At 34.8% G+C, this 16,290-nt stretch overlaps 2 protein-coding genes across 2 annotated transcripts; one reads left to right on the forward strand and one right to left on the reverse strand.

The window, feature by feature from the left end:
* The first annotated feature begins 53 nt into the window (after nucleotides 1-53).
* On the forward strand, nucleotides 54-1,275 carry LOC120418552 (28S ribosomal protein S15, mitochondrial). The gene is made up of 4 exons (XM_039580986.2): nucleotides 54-389; nucleotides 459-592; nucleotides 648-843; nucleotides 901-1,275. The coding sequence occupies exons 1-4, from the start codon at nucleotides 175-177 to the stop codon at nucleotides 1,190-1,192; spliced, it is 837 nt and encodes a 278-aa protein (XP_039436920.1). The 5' UTR covers nucleotides 54-174; the 3' UTR covers nucleotides 1,193-1,275.
* On the reverse strand, nucleotides 1,201-10,765 carry LOC120418551 (SH3 domain-containing protein Dlish). The gene is made up of 3 exons (XM_039580984.2): nucleotides 10,533-10,765; nucleotides 5,698-6,674; nucleotides 1,201-1,673 (listed from the first exon to the last, which is right to left on the reverse strand). The coding sequence occupies exons 1-3, from the start codon at nucleotides 10,579-10,581 to the stop codon at nucleotides 1,509-1,511; spliced, it is 1,191 nt and encodes a 396-aa protein (XP_039436918.1). The 5' UTR covers nucleotides 10,582-10,765; the 3' UTR covers nucleotides 1,201-1,508.
* Nucleotides 10,766-16,290: the final 5,525 nt, after the last annotated feature.

The following is a 16,290-nucleotide window of genomic DNA, read 5'->3' on the forward strand; positions in this document are numbered from 1 at the left end:
TCATTCAAGTGTTTGGGCACTTGAATAAAAAGTGTGGCATATTTTCAGTGTAGTTATGTCATCTCCCAGTTGTTTACATGTGAATCCGGCACGTTCGGTTCGCTGCTAGTTTCTACGCCGCTTCCACAATCCGGACTGTTCCGTAATTATCAGTCGCGCGAGTGATCCAACACCATGAACTCCCTCAACAGTCTGAGACCCCTGGTCAAAAGCGGAGCGGGCCTGATTTCGCGCAACTATGCGTTCAAGTCGGATCTGAAAATCAAATGGGTACGGCCGGAGAAGATCCCGTGCTACAAGCCGGCCAAGAGTGGGGACCTGGTGCCGTTGCCGGCGCTCAAGGGCGGCGAGCTGATGAAGGACTTTCGGCAGTCGAACGAGCTGGACAGGTGAGTGGATTAAGTGAAAGTAGTTTGGGGTAGATTTAAATTTGAATTCATTCCGATGATGACAAACAGCGCGGATGATAGTGTGAAGAATCTGTTCACCCTGGAACATAACCGTCGAAGGGAAATGCTGGAGGTTTTTAAGGACGAGATGGTGAAAAGGGTTCAGCGGCACGAGCTGGATTATGGATCGATTGAGGCAAAACGTTAGTAACTTGATTCTTTGATGTAGCTGTGGAATAAGAATTTAATTTATTTTAGTGGGGCTCATGACGGCTCAAATTCGGAGCTTGCAGGAGGTAATGGAGAAGTTCCCACGCCAGTCGGCTGCCAAGGTCCACCTAAAAGAACTTATTGATAAGAGGAAGCGTTTCTTGCGATACCTGCGCCGTTGGGACTATCGAAGATTCGAGTACATTTTGGAGAAGTTGGACCTCGTGTACAAACCCTACCCAGCGTAAGTTCTCTAAACGAAGCATTGGTCCTCGCTTCTAACACTAATAATTTGTTTTAGGGAATTCCACTGGATCACCCGAAAAGATTCGCTACGCAAGCTGACCGACATTCATTGCGACGAAATCAAAACCACGCGCCTTCAGAGCTATCGTCAATTGTTGGAGTCTCAGCAGTTGGATTTCCTGGCGAAAAAGTTGGAAAACTTGCAGTTTATCCGCAAGGAGCAGCAAGAGTGCAAGGTTCCGGTCACGGTCACGCCCGAGCAGATCCAAGCCGTCAAGAAGCAGTACGAAGAGCTGAAGGAGAAGCGAAAGGTGCTGGAGGAGAAGGCGGCAGAGGAGCAGGATTGAAACTGGGACCGGTTTAAAAATGTCTGCTTTATTTCGTGTATAAAAATAAAATAAAATTATTAGATTCTAATAGAGTATTAAAAGTGTATAATGTTTTGATTTTAAGAACTTCGAAATATTCTAGCCTAAGTTTGAAAAGAGCGGAAGATTTTTCTTTTAATTTTTCGTTGTGCAGCTGCGAAGAAGCTGTAAATGTTATATACCTCTATGAACAAATATTATGTATAAGTGATGCTCGTCAAGTCTTAAAACGAATCTTACAAACAAGAGCTTTTATTTTTGTTTAAATCCGCTGCCCGCTGGGATTACGCTGGTTTTACAGGCTGGTCATGGCTGGGGGTCGGGCGTACGCCTTCGGGATGAAGCCGTACTTGCGCGTTTTCGGCGCGTACGCCCAGAGCCACCCGTCGACGGTTTGGTTGTTCAGGTCGGCGTAGATCCAGTCGCCGCGCCGCACCGACAAGTCGTCCGGGGCTTGGGCCTGAAATGGAGAAGAGATTTTGATTAAAAGAACAACACTTCTTTAATTATAGGGTATATGGCCCTATTTTGGACCTACTATGCAAAGCGTCAACATATTTCGCATAGTTCTCAGGAACGGTCTCACTAATTTGGCTCGTTCCAGGATTGTTTTGTGCCTTAATTTATGCTTAACAAAGTGTACTATTGAAAATTGAAAATAATTTAACCATTCCATTGTTATAAGCATTTCAAGTAAAACATTTTTTGGATGCTTTTTGGACTTATTGAATGTATTTTGGAGACATCGCTGAACCTATTTTGGACCCACACTCTGATTGGTTGAAATTTGGACAACTCGAATTGCGTCGTGCGGCGGCAACACGCACACTTACAAAAACTCAGTTTGATAAACCAAAGGGCCTATCCACGATTATAATTTGGAAAATATTTATTTCAGAAATTAAATAATTATGATGAAACAATGGATTTGAATTTGAAAACGTGTTTTAATCATATTGAATGGAAACTCACGCATCTTTAGCAGGTCTCTGTCCTATTTACAATTTGCATATTCTTACGACCTAATTGTTCAAGAATTAGAACATAAAATACAACCCGTTATTACTCACAATAAAAACACCTTATCTTAAAATTAAATGAATGACACAGATACATAACAAGTTACAATGAAAAAAGGTTCTAAATTTTACGCAGAGCTTATGTTCAAATATTATTAAACAATCAAGAAATTTTAAAGGGAGTTTACAGCTTGTAACTTGGTGTGAAACTTTCTCATCTGTCATGTTAAACTTTACAGTTGCTTGACAAAAAGTTTAACTACATGTTGCACTTTAAAAACAATGTAATATTTGAAAAAAATCTAGGTATGGAATTCAAGGGTGCCTTTGATAGTTATAGTTTGTCTTGTTAAATGCAGATTTGAGGTTTTCAAACATTATTTTTACTTCGAACTTACCATCACTTAGGTTGCTGATATAATTTTTAAGAAAATCATTTATGTCAATACTTAGTTAACTATGTTTATAAGCTTTTTAACATAATACATATAAATTTTAGGAAATATTGTTAAAAATTCAAAACTTTGCCCGAAATTCGTTGAAACTAGTTTTGTTTATTAAATTATGGATTTATATTACATGTATAACTGAATTTAAAGAATAAATCAAAAGTTTTCACATTTTATATGAAATTTATTTTACTGGAAATGCCTTTAAATTATGAGATTTTTTTAAATTATGTTTCAAAAACAAATAATATTTAATGATATTTATATAACTTATTTTACCTATTCCTAGTAGAAGATTGTCCGAAGAATCCGAAAATGCATTCCATTTTACGATTAAAAATCATGTTCATTGAAAAAATCATGACACGTTGAGAAGATGAAAATAATGCTATTAATCAACATTTTCTTAGTTATAGTTAACTAACTTTTTAAACTTTTCAAAATTTCATGAAAAGTTCTTCATGAGGTACTTTGAGCACTTCTCTACCACGGTCAGTATGATTCCATGCCACTCCGTACGTACCGTAAACCGGGGTGACTTTGATAGGATTTCAATTTGTTTTTAGAATATATTCCAACAAGTAAGGTTTTTCTCACGATTATAATTTTTAAAACATGTACTGGGGTAGACCACACAAAGTCCATGCACTATTTCGGAAAAAAAGTTTTTTCAATAATGTTTAGAAAAATAGTTACGTTAAAAATTTTTAGTTTTAACTCCGGGGTGACTTTGATAGTCATAGTTTTTCTTGTTAAAATCATATTTAAGATGTTCAAACTTTATTTGTACGCTAAATGTACCATCACTAAAGTAGCTGATATAGTTTTTAAGAAAAAAAAATCAATGTTTATATTTAGTTAACTAAGTGTATAAGCTTTTTAGCAAAATACATATAAATTTTAGGTAAAATTGTTAAAAAGTCGGAATTTTGCCTGAAATTTGTTAAAACTAGTTTTGTTTGTAAAATTATCGATTTATATTGCATTTTATACTGAATTCGAAGCAAGAATCACAAGTTTTCACATTTTACATGAAATTTGTTCAACTGAAATTACCTATAAATATGGAGATTTTTTTAAATTGTGTTTCAAAAACGCATATTATTTATTATTTACAAACTTTTTTAATCTTCTCCTAGTGGAAAATTGTCCAAAGAATCCGAAAATGCATTCCGTTTTCCGATTAAAAATCATGTTCATTGAGAAAATCAAGACACTTTGAGAAGTTTAAAATAATGACTTTCATCAACATTTTCTTAACTATAGTTAACTAACTTTTTAAACTTGTCAAAATTTTATGAAATGTTCTTCTTGAGGTACTTTGAACACATCTCTACCACGGTCAGTATGTTTCTAAACCATTCCTTACGTATTTTAATTGTACTCTTCATTTTGCGGAAAAATCGCAAACCTATCAAAGTCACCCCGGCTATCAAAGTCACCCCGTTTTACGGTATTCAATTTGTACTCTTCATTTTGCGGAAAAATATCAAACCTATCAAAGTCACCCCGGCTATATGTCTCAAATCATAAAATTCATAATGTTAACATCGCATTAACCTCTTATGCTAATTTTTTTTTCGAAGATTTTTATTTTTCCAGCTGGTTTAATTGTGTTTCTAACATGATTGACACGGTAAAATTTAAAAGTGTAATTTATTATAAACCAACGCTGCCAATTGTGAAAAAATAAGTTATTCCTGTATTTTTAAAAATTATATATAGATAAATATGCAAAAATCAGTTAAAACTTACAAAAAATATATTGTCCATATGTATATTTCTCTGATTTGTTTGCAATACGTCGTAAAAGCCATCACGATCTCCGACACTTATTTGATTTTTTTCTGAACCAAACCAAATTTTGTTTGTTTTCCAGTAAAGAGCATTTAAAAGACGTGCAGATGATAATTCAAAGCATTTTTTATTTATAATTCGTCAATTGATCAAGAACTAATCGAAAAATTGATTTGTTTACAACTAGCGCTTAGGATCTTTTTAAAACTAACTCAAGATTTTTTTAAATTTAATTCATACGACTTTTTCAAAAACCACTCGTAAGCGATGTTGACAGCTCCTGTCACGGTGACAGCTGACGATTTAATGAACTAGACCCTTTAGGTTTTTCAATCGTTTCCCTTTCAATTCCAACAGGGTAGCCAGTTTGCATTTTTTTGAGCAAAAATTAAAAATATATGCGGCTAAATTGGTGATAATGATGTTAAGACAAAAATAAATCAACATCAGTTTAAATTTTGGGATACTTTGCAATCGGTCCTAACAATCATCCAAATCTCTAGCATCAATTTGCATTTTTATCGTTTAAAAAACATATTTTCATTGTTTCTATTAATCATTTGCTTTTTAAAGCTTAGATTTCATTCAAATAATTACAGTAAAGAAATTCAATTTAAAATATTAAATTAAAAAATTTCAATCAATTTCAATGAAATATCGAAATAACTTGATAAACAAAACTGGCAACACCTTGTTATGCATGTGTTGGTGATAGCCTTGAACCGACGGCAAAGTAGCTCCAAAAACTGATCCAACGCGGCTGATTTGAAAAAATATTTTGAAATGAGTTATTTTCGATAATGGAATAGTTATTTCAATGGTTTAGTGACGGAAAACAAGAAAGAATTAAATAAACAACAGTTACATTGCTCGGAAACCGGACAAAATTGCTTGGTGTCAGTGCAAAACAGAAAAAAATATCAAGGTGTCGCGAGCCAAATCCGATAAGCAACGAGGCCGGAATATTTGGACCTAATCGATGTGCTAGGAAAATGTTAGGAAATACGGATGTCATTGGAAAAAGTGGCTGAAAAAGCGGAAATAATCAAAAATGTAAACATTTTTAGAAGAGGTAAGTTACAAAACGATCCTGCTTACACTTTCTGTTGGTTGGATTCAGTGAATTCGTACTTTAAAAGCCTGAACTACCTCGATTAATAAAAATAGGTCCAAAATAGGTACTAGGTCCAAAATAGGGTCATATACCCTATATGATTACCTTATAATCATACAGCATAACCAGTTCCGTTCCATGATACCGCAGATCATCCGAGCCAATACCAGGCTGTTGCGGCTGGCTTGGGTTCATACCGCCAACAACCCCATTTCCACCCAAATTGTTCACTCCACCTCCTCCGTTCATGTTCGTCATATTCGCCGCATTCGGATCGTTTGCTCCCACATTCACGTTATTGTTATTGTTGTTATTATTGTTATTGTTCCCGGGTGGACCTCCCCCGGTCATATTCAGCTTCGTCTGACCCTGGAGAATGTTCTCCGCCGGATACACGAACCCCGACGGAATGAAACCCTCCTGGCCATCACTTCGCACTATCCAGTACCACTCCGGGTCTTCCCGGTTCAGCACAGTGACAAATTCTCCCCGCTCGACTGAGACATCGTTTTCGTCCCGGGCGATAAACGTATACAGCACGATGTAGCGACCGCTGGGGTCCTTTGAAAATGGCAAGAAATCAGGCTCCGAGCTAAGACTCGCCTGCGAGTGTTTGAGCGAACCGGTCAGCCCGACCAGACCGGCCACCGTACTGTCGTCGATTATGTTAATGTCCGGAATCCCGTCCGTCAGGTCATTGCTGGTCAGCCCAATGCCAATGCCGATGCCATCCCGGGGCAGTTTCTTCTTGATGGCCATATCCGCCAGCTGGGTGTTGAACGGGGCACAGTACGAGTGCGGGATGAAGCCCTCCTGCCGGGTGTCCTGCCCAATCACGTACACCCAGTCGTTCTCCCGGTACAGAATGTTCACTATTTGGCCACTCTTCACCTCCAGCTCGTCGTCCACGCAGGGCGTAAAGTCGTGCAGCACGACCATCTTGCTGTCCGGGCTGAGGCCGTGCTCCTTTTCGATGCCCACGCGGACCAGCGTTTCGATGCTGGCCGATCCGGTGATGCGGCCCATGCCATGGTTAAGGCCCAAGCTGCTCGACAGGTCCTTGTCGATGTCGCTGCCGATGGCTGGAAAAGAAGGGGAAATCGTTATTCATAAAATACTTTTCTCAAAAATGCCGTGCATCTCCTCCGAAACTGGTTCCGTACTAGTATCGATGGACTTAACTTAATTCTATTATTCATTATACAATTTATCGGTAGCACTTAAAATTTACCTTGGGTATCAGACCCAACATTGGTTGTTAACTTAGATTGTCGTCCCCAGGATTAGAAATGTTTCATGATTAAAATTTCCGAATTATCAGGGATTTGAATATTTGATTCTGGACTGTCGTTGGAAGTACTATTTCTCCCAAAAACTCTTTAATTTTATTCAAGTGCAATTAATTTTTTAAGATAAAGCCAAATTTTCACAGATTTTTTATGCACTCATTTGGATATTGCAACATGAACATGCAGCGATAATCAAAGTTTATTCAATTATAGTCTAAAATTCTCTAAAATTTCTAAAATTTGGGGACCATCCTTAAACTACGCAGACAGGTTATTTTTATTTCAGATTTTATTTCTTCCGTTCTTGACAACTACTGTTCACACTCACAAATCTTTTCTGTATTCAGCGAAATTTTTTTTTCTTAAAATCTCTATACTTGGTTACAAGCAAAATCCTTATATTTTACATATTTTTTGTAGCTGTCGGCTCAACAACTTTGTAGAGCACTGTAGGGGAGAGTGGGGAGACTTGATCCCCGGGGACACTTGATCCCAAGCCTGTATCTCGTCAGAATGTGGGTAAAACAATTAGCTTTGTTCTAGAAAGTTGTGCGAAATTAACTAAAACTCATTGTAGAAAACAAAGAAAAAAATTAAAAAATGTTTAGATTCAGTTACACACATTTTTCTAAAACGAGCTGCAAAAAAACTTCCAAGAGATCTTTTTTTCTTTGTATTGATATGTATAGAAAACACTCAAAAATTATTCAAAAAAATATTGTTTTATACATGAATTGTTTGATAAACTTATCAACTCCAAAACCCTTACGCATTTGATGTTAAATTTATCGTCATACTATTTTCACAATCAATTGTTTAAAAAAGTGCGTTTAGGGAGACTTGATCCCTGCATTTTTACAGTCACTGGAATCAGCCTCAAGATTAATTAATTGAGCTGGGTTTTCATACATAGTTTCCTTTAGTAACTTACTGCATTTTGAACAATTTTTCAAAAGTTTCGTAAACAAAAATTTCCAGCTTTTGTAAACATGCTTAATTTTGGTCTAAAAAATAATATTTTAAGTTTTTAAATATTTAACATAATAAACTTGTTATATTTTGAACACAAACGTACAGGTTTAATGTGAAATTGCTGTAACTTATAGAAAATTAAAAGTTTGGATGAATAAGAAACATTTTGCTTAAGATTTCTTCAAAATGTTGAAAGGGGGATCAAGTTACCCCTAACATTTTTAAAATGCCGCTTTAGAATATTTTTTTAAAACGCTTGGCATGATTCGAAGAGTTCATCTGATGAAATATCCTTATTAGCCAAACATAGATGAATGTTTAAGCTTTCAATTCATTCAAAAAGTTTATAGTTTTGTGAGAAATTGACAGAGTTATGTGCGATACAAAAAAAGGGGATCAAGTCTCCCCACACTCCCCTACATGGATAAATCATAAATGGAAAGGGTCGTACCGCCCCTACGTCACGAAATAAAAAAATGGAGCTCGGATTCGTGATCAGGAATAAAAATTACTCCTAAGAACAACATTTTAAGCACATCGAAGAGAGGTCGGGGCAACTGCTGTGTGAGTTGGCGATGAATTAAAATATGTATCAATAATCACCTAAATTTTAAAAATACCAAGAAGAGAACACAGTAATTCATAACTTTGGAAACTAGGTTCGCATAATTAATGGGGTAATTCTCTACGAACTCACACGAAATCGGGAAAAGTTGCCCCAACCCCTCTTCGATTTGCGTGAAATTTTGTCCTAAGGGGTAACTTTTGTTCCTGATCACGAATCCGAGGTCCGTTTTTCGATACCTCGTGACGGAGGGGCGGTACGACCCGGTGATGATATAGAAATTTGGCGTCAAAGAGACTTCTTTTGTAAAATTAGACGCCCGATTTGATGGCGTACTAAAAACGTATTTTCACCAAAAAAAAAAAAACACTAAAAAAGTTTTAAAAACTCTACCATTTTCCATTACTTGACTGTAACAATTTTTGGAACATGTCATTTTATGGGAAGTTTAATGTTTTTCATTTAGAACAAAATTTTTCATTTTAAAATTTCGTGTTTTTTCTAACTTTGCAGGGTTATTTTTTAGAGTGTAGCCATGTTCTACAAAGTTGTAGAGCAGACAATTGCTAATATTTTGATATATAGACATAAGAGGTTTGCTTATAAACATCACGAGTTATCGCGATTTTACGAAACATATTTTGGAAAAAAAACTTTTTGCGTTTCTCTTTATTTCGTCGTCCGTGTTTGTCGTTTGTCGTTTGTTACGTCGCGGGTGACGATGAACTGCCATGATCAACGACGACCAACTTTTCCAAACTTTTTTTTCGTAAAATTGCGACATAAACTTTGAAAAATATTTGCAACGGCCTAACGGAAAATTTCAAAGTTTTTAAAACTTTTTAAGTGTTTTTTTTTTGATGAAAAATACATTTTTCCGGAAACGCCATCAAATCGGGTGTCTCATATAACATAAAAGTCCCTTTGCCACCAAATTTCCATCTCATCACCGTTTCAAGCTGTAAATTATTGAAAAACACCTCTTTTTTCGCATGTTCCAAAATTGAAGGGGTCGTACCGCTCCTCCGTCACGAGATATCAAAAAACGGACCTCGGATTCGTGATCAGGGACAAAAGTTACCCCTTAGAACAAAGTTTCACGCAAATTGAAGAGGGGTCGGGGCAACTGCTGTGTGAGTTGGCGGAGAAATACTCATTGTCAAAACTGTGTTATTTGATGAATTCTTAAATCAACTTTCTTTCCAGATATGTTTGAACGCTGCAGCCAATGCTAAAACAATTAAATTAAATAAAAACTTGAGTTTACCTAAACTGTGAAACATTTCGCTGAAATAATTCACAGGTGTTCGAAGCGCCGGAAAGGCAAAACAAAAATTTATGATTTGATTTTCTAAAATTGTGGCAATTTTGTATACAAAATATCAATTGTTTTGATGTTAAAGGCTTATTTGAGACCTAAAGAATGCCATTCACTTAAATTTCAGTCCAAATTTGTGCGATTCATAAGCAAAATCGAGTGTCCGGATTTCGAATCAGCTTTTATCAGTGTCCGTCCTAATGCTATTTCCACATTTCCAACTTATTCCATGATTTTTTGCCAGCTATAACAAAAATGATATGCTACTAAGTGTCCGTATTTCGAATCATGGCGTTATGTTTAAATTCTTTTTAAACCTTGAAAAAAACAAAATAAAACTTTCGTGAACCACCCTGATATGCATAAAAATGTTTAAAAAATAAAAGGGATAAATCTGGTCCAAACACAAATCCATTTAGGTAAAATCGATTGTTTGATACGTCTAAAATTGTGGGTGACTTCAACGCAAAAAGCGACGAACCTTATTTTCTGTTTCTTCACCAAACATGCAAAGTCCGCATTAATTCAATCAACATTCTTTCATGACAAATGCTTGATCAACCACTAAAGATCACCCCTTTAAATGATCCTCTTCCGTATCAACAGGTAATTATGTCAGTGACCTGCTGCCCAGCACTGGAATTCTCTGGCACTGATCCACTCTTTATGTTGTCCAGCCCCAGTCAGTGGACGACGATCTCGCTCTTCTTACTCTTCCTCCTGTGTATTTCCCCTCTCTTCTAGTGACCAGATTAGATCTCCTGGCCACCGCCGTCCGCCGTCGGATTTTACTTACGTTTTTTCTTCTTCCCCCGCCGGATCCGGACCGGACACAGAAATGCCATTGCTAACGGGACGCCCTACGCACTCCGGAACATTTCGACGGTGGTTCTGGGTTGGGGCGAGCTTTCTATTCTGCGAAAATGATCGAAAAACACGACACGAAACGAACCGAACCGAGGTGGAATTTTATATTTTCTACAAGGCTGCCATTGGGCTTATACGTCACTACGACGACCTGTCTGTGGTTGTGTGTGTGTGTGTGCGCGAGAGAGTGTACTGTGGAATTTCAGCATCCCCCTCAAGACATATGCTGCTGCTGCTGTGGTTTTATGTTGCATGAAGAACATGACAGCAGCGCAAGAAATGCCAAAAGATGATCTGTTGGGCTGCTTTTTTCTGAGGGGAAGGAAACTAAAGTGATCGATGTAAAATTATTTTTTTGTACTTGGATAAGAGCTCTAGCATTTTTTGTAAATATAATTTAATTTAGGGCTGGTTCACTCAAAACTCAATTTGGCTCAATGTTAAGGTCAGGTTCAGCAAAACTACATACATTAAAAGGATTTTAAGTTATTTTTTAAATATGATTTAAGACTTTTTTTATTATTTATATTTTAAACCGTGTACTGGGCTGGGTCAAACAATGTCCAATTACTAAAAAATATCTATGGTGCTTCAAAAAATAGTTTATTTGATAACACAGTTCAACAAGATTTTGTCTCTGAGAAACGAACGTTAAAAAAGTATGTCTCGGTAATCTAATTGATAATATTTCATGTAATTTTGTCTGCTGAATCCATTCCTATCATTAGATTTTTTCAAAAAGGTCAGCTTTTTGAGTAAAAATTGAATTTTCGATGATTTTTTCAAAATAAAATCTATTTTATGCTAAAGTATGACTCAGAGATGACTAAATGTCGATGTCTCGTCAGTCTAATTGATCATTTTTTATGTATTTTTGTCTGCTGAATCCATTCCCATCATAAGTTTTTTTCAAATTGGTGAGGTTTTTGAGAAAAATTGAATTTTCCATGATTTTTTCAAAATAAAATCAATTTTATGAGCAGTTCTTTTTGAAATCGGCCGATATCGACCATTTTTATTTGTTGTATTTTTTTATTTGGCTCAATCTTTGTAGGGCCTACCCTATGACCAAAGGAGCTATTTTGTGCCATGGGTTCACCCATACAAGTCTCCATACAATTTGGGCAGCTGTCCATACAAAAATGGTACGTAAAAATTTAAACAGCTGGAACTTTTGAGTGAATTTTCTGATCAATTTGGCGTCTTCGGCAAAGTTGTAGGTATTTTTAAGGACTATTAAGAAAAAAATAGGTACACGGAAAAATTGCTGAATTTTTTATTAACTTTTTTTCACAAAAACTCAAATTCCCAAAATACGTATTTTTTGATTTTCGAGATTTGTTATATGTTTTAGAGGACAAAAAACCTCATTTTTTGAGCCATAGATAAATATGGTCAAAAAATCTGCCGCCAAGTTATGAATTTTTGAAAAATATGTGATTTTGGAAAAAATCGAAATTTCATACAACACGAAATTAGACCTAATCATTTTATGTTAAATTTGATTTGCAATCGAAAAGTACTTTACAGATTTTTTGATAAAGGACTCCGTATTCAAGATATAGTCACCCAAAGTTTGATTTAAGCGAAATATTTGCAGTTTTTTTGATTTTTAAAAATATTGACCATGAGTGACTTTTTCTAAAAATATCAATTTTTAAAAGATTCTGATCTTTGATTTTCTATGAAATTGTCAAAGAGACATAGAACAGCGGTTTAAACAAAAGAGAGAAAAATTGAGGTTGTCTAAATCTTACCCAAAATCTCCATAATTTTATAATGTCGATATTTATCTCAGCAACTTCCGATTTTCAATGTTAAAACATAAAACATTCTTTACGAAAAAAATCCGATCTTTTCAAAAACAAATTTTTCAAAAAAAAATCAAGAATAACATTTTTAAAGGGAGCAATATTGAATGTTTGGGTGGCTATATCTTGAAAACGGAGCCGTTTTTCAAAAATCTGTACTTTTCGATTGCAAATTAAATTTAACATAAAAAATTAAGTCAAATTTTGTTTTGTATGAAATTTTATTTTTTTTCCAAAAATTACTGCCTTTTCAAAAATTCATAACAAGGCGGCAGATTTATTGACCATACTTCTCTATGGCTAAAAAAATGGGGTTTTTTGTCCTCTAAAACTTTTCAACATTTGGGAATTTGAGTAATTGTAAAAAAAATGTTAATAAAGAATTCGGCAATTTGTTTCCGTGTACCTTTTTTTCTCAATAGTCCTCAACAACTTAACAACTTTGCCGAAGACGCCAAATTGATCAGAAAATTCACTCAAAAGTTCCAGCTGTTTAAATTTTTACGTACCATTTTTGTATGGACAGCTGCCAAAATTGTATGCAGACTTGTATGGGTGAACCAATGGCACAAAATAGCTTCTTTAGTCATAGGGAAGGCCCCCACAAAATTTGAGCCAAATCAAAAAATATAACAAAAAAAATGGTCGATATCGGCCGATTTCAAAGAGAACTGCTCATAAAATTGATTTTATTTTGAAAAAATCATGGAAAATTCAATTTTTCTCAAAAACCTCACCAATTTGAAAAAAAACTTATGATGGGAATGGATTCAGCAGACAAAAATACATAAAAAATGATCAATTAGACTGACGAGACATCGACATTTAGTCATCTCTGAGTCATACTTTAGCATAAAATAGATTTTATTTTGAAAAAATCATCGATAATTCAATTTTTACTCAAAAACTTGACCTTTTCGAAAAAATCTAATGATGGGAATGGATTCAGCAGACAAAAATACATAAAAAATGATCAATTAGGCTGACGAGACATCCACGAGTCATACTTTAGCATTAAATAAATTTTATTTTGAAAAAAATCATGGAAAATTCAATTTTTACTCAAAAACCTGACCTTTTTGAAAAAATCCAATGATGGGAATGGATTCAGCAGACAAAAATACATTAAAAGTGATTAATAAGACTGACGAGACATCGACATTTAGTCATCTCTGAGTCATACTTTAGCATAAAATAGATTTTATTTTGAAAAAATCATCGAAAATTCAATTTTTACTCAAAAAGCTGACCTTTTTGAAAAAATCTAATGATAGGAATGGATTCAGCAGACAAAATTACATGAAATATGATCAATTAGATTACCGAGACATACTTTTTTAACGTTCTGCAAAGCATTTTTGATTTTTATTATTGATATCCCAGCATAATATGACTTGCATGCAAGTTGGAAAAACTTGAATGAGAACCAACTGAAAATATAATTTTAAAATGGCTATAAATATGCGTAGAAACAATCAAATTTTAAAAACCAGGGGTGTTTCAGAAAGGGGAAAACGTGAACTATAAGATACATGTATTGGTTTAGTTGTTTATTCAATAGTTCTTTTGTAAAATAGTCGAAAAAGTAGCTAATTTTGACCTAAACTAACATTTCAAACGGGTGTATCTCAAAATTGGGACCATTTGGAGCAATTCTGAACCCGGATTCGGATTCAGCAGGCAAAATTCTACTAGGAACACATATACTCGTCTCAGAGACAAGAAACATTTGATTTTTTGTTGAACTGTGTAATTGTTTTTTTTTAAACCAGGACTTTTACAGTCGCAGTTTTTGCCTTCCTCACCTTACTGAGGAAAGGCTATAAAATCACTCGAAAAATGAACTTTTTAGTTAGACCTCCTAGACCTACCGTCATTTATACATATCGACTAAGAATCACAAGCTGAGCAAATGTCTGTTTGGCTGTATGTTGGCATGTGTACCGAATCAATGTCACTGGAATATCTCGCCACTGACTGAGCCGATTTTGACCGTATTGGCCTCATTCGATTTGTCTTGGGGTCCCATAAGTCCCTATTGAAATTTATAAGATTTAGTAAAGTACATCAAAAGTTATGCTTAAAAAACTGCCTCATATAAATTTCACGATTTGCAAAAAAGGCTGGTTTTTGCATGTAAACCTGCCATATTATATATTTTTAGAAAGGTTCTGAAATGACTGAAATCGATTAATAATTTTCAAGATCTGACTGACCTATCAAAAATTACAAATTACAAAAACTATCGATGGATCAACTATGGTCCCCTTGGAAAGAGCTATCAAGTAGGAACTTTTCTGTCAAGAAGGACATGCTGCAGCTAAGAGAATTTTTCAAAATTGGTTTAAAAATCCATTTTAAACTCTTTGTGGTTGAACATAAGGTCATTTACTCAGGAAAATAAGCTTTATCGTTGTGAACAAGAATATAAGCAATCTTAGCTTAATTTTAGGACCCAATTGAGTTATGAACGCCATTTTGTGCAGCTCACATTGCCTCACCTTTTGACCTTCACAGATCCCCAAAATTCGTTTTCAATCCTGAGATATTCATTAAAAACCGAAAAAACTCCATGCATTTTTATCATTTTATATGAAAAAAGTTTCAATCTTGAAACAGCCTAAAAATTGATGATAGTATGATAAAGGGGAAAAGGATTTCAGGTCAGAACGCGTTTGACACAGGAACGAGCTCGACTACCGTAATCATGTTTAGTTATAACCCTCTACAACCTAACCCCGCCTTTAGACGGGCTTCAATCTAAAAAATCGCCAAAAATCAATTTTCCAACCGATTTTTGATCTTTAAAAAGCATTCTAAAGAAGAACTCTTCAAATTTTAGAAAATTTCAGGGTTGGAAGTTAAACTTGTTTTATGTGACTTTGCCAATGTTTTTAAAAATTTCATTTTTTAGGGGTCAACTTTGGCAGTGTTTTTTACTAACATTTCCTATATTTTTAATAAAAAGAAGTATGCAGTATTTTTTTTAGTGTCCCAGACTATGTCTCTACGCATTTTTTTGCAATTTAAATGATGATGGTGCGATTCTATAGCAGAAAATGTGAAAAACATGCAAAAAATTGAAAAAGTGACTGTAAAAACATGAAAAAATTAGATATGCGAAATGTAATTATAATAGGTGGTAGAGTAGGCCAAATACTACCAAATACAAACATAAACTAAATAAGATAAATGCAAATTAAAATACTATAAATGAAACAAGAAAAACATAAAACAAGAAAAGTAAAGTTTTTCGTAGAACAAAAGTTGCTCAAAATGACCTCCTGAACACGGGAAAAATAAATATTTTCGAAAAAAAATTTGGGCAGTAAAGAGATAACTCGGGACTCGAGCAACCAAATTCAACCAAACTTCAGGACTATAGACAGAATGATCAATCACACAAAACGTGCTTGTTATTGTTTTTGTTTTTTTAAGCGACGTACGGCAAAGGAAAGTTGTTCTATAAATCTGAAGATATTTTTGAAATCTGTTTCAATAACACATAAAACTTGTTACCCAAAAACTTATTTTAGCTTTTCTTAGTGTAAAATTGTCCAAATCTCCTCTTCCAAATGCAATCTAGTAGATTTTTTTTTAATTTTGAATAACCAAGGCTCAAGGATGGAATAATCGCAAAAAAAAATCATTTTCGCTTGCGAACCTTCTTTATTAGCGAAAGAGAGAGGAAGCAAAAGATGTATAGGAAATCTCTTCCGAACTTATCGAAGAAAATCAATCAGTTGAAGATTTTTTGTGAATCTCCTTGTTAGCACCACTTAAATTAATTTATTTTGTTTTGTTGACACACATCGCCTACCTACACAGTTAATTTTTCGACGTGTGACGTTACACCTGTAAGTGTAGTAGTGAAAT

This window comes from Culex pipiens, chromosome 3 (assembly GCF_016801865.2).
Source record: "Culex pipiens pallens isolate TS chromosome 3, TS_CPP_V2, whole genome shotgun sequence".
In the NCBI taxonomy this organism is placed as follows: domain Eukaryota; kingdom Metazoa; phylum Arthropoda; class Insecta; order Diptera; family Culicidae; genus Culex; species Culex pipiens.

What these genes read in the sequence shown, in the direction of transcription:
- LOC120418552 (XM_039580986.2), top strand. Translation starts at nt 175, where the DNA reads ATGAACTCCCTCAACAGTCTGAGACCCCTGGTCAAAAGCGGAGCGGGC. An exon ending in TGGATCGATTGAGGCAAAAC is followed by an intron (nt 593 to 647) that starts GTTAGTAACTTG and finishes AATTTATTTTAG; the next exon opens with TGGGGCTCATGACGGCTCAA. An exon ending in GTGTACAAACCCTACCCAGC is followed by an intron (nt 844 to 900) that starts GTAAGTTCTCTA and finishes AATTTGTTTTAG; the next exon opens with GGAATTCCACTGGATCACCC.
- LOC120418551 (XM_039580984.2), bottom strand. Translation starts at nt 10,581, where the DNA reads ATGGCATTTCTGTGTCCGGTCCGGATCCGGCGGGGGAAGAAGAAAAAA. An exon ending in GCGGGGGAAGAAGAAAAAAC is followed by an intron (nt 6,675 to 10,532) that starts GTAAGTAAAATC and finishes CTTCTTTTCCAG; the next exon opens with CCATCGGCAGCGACATCGAC. An exon ending in TTATGCTGTATGATTATAAG is followed by an intron (nt 1,674 to 5,697) that starts GTAATCATATAG and finishes TCTCCATTTCAG; the next exon opens with GCCCAAGCCCCGGACGACTT.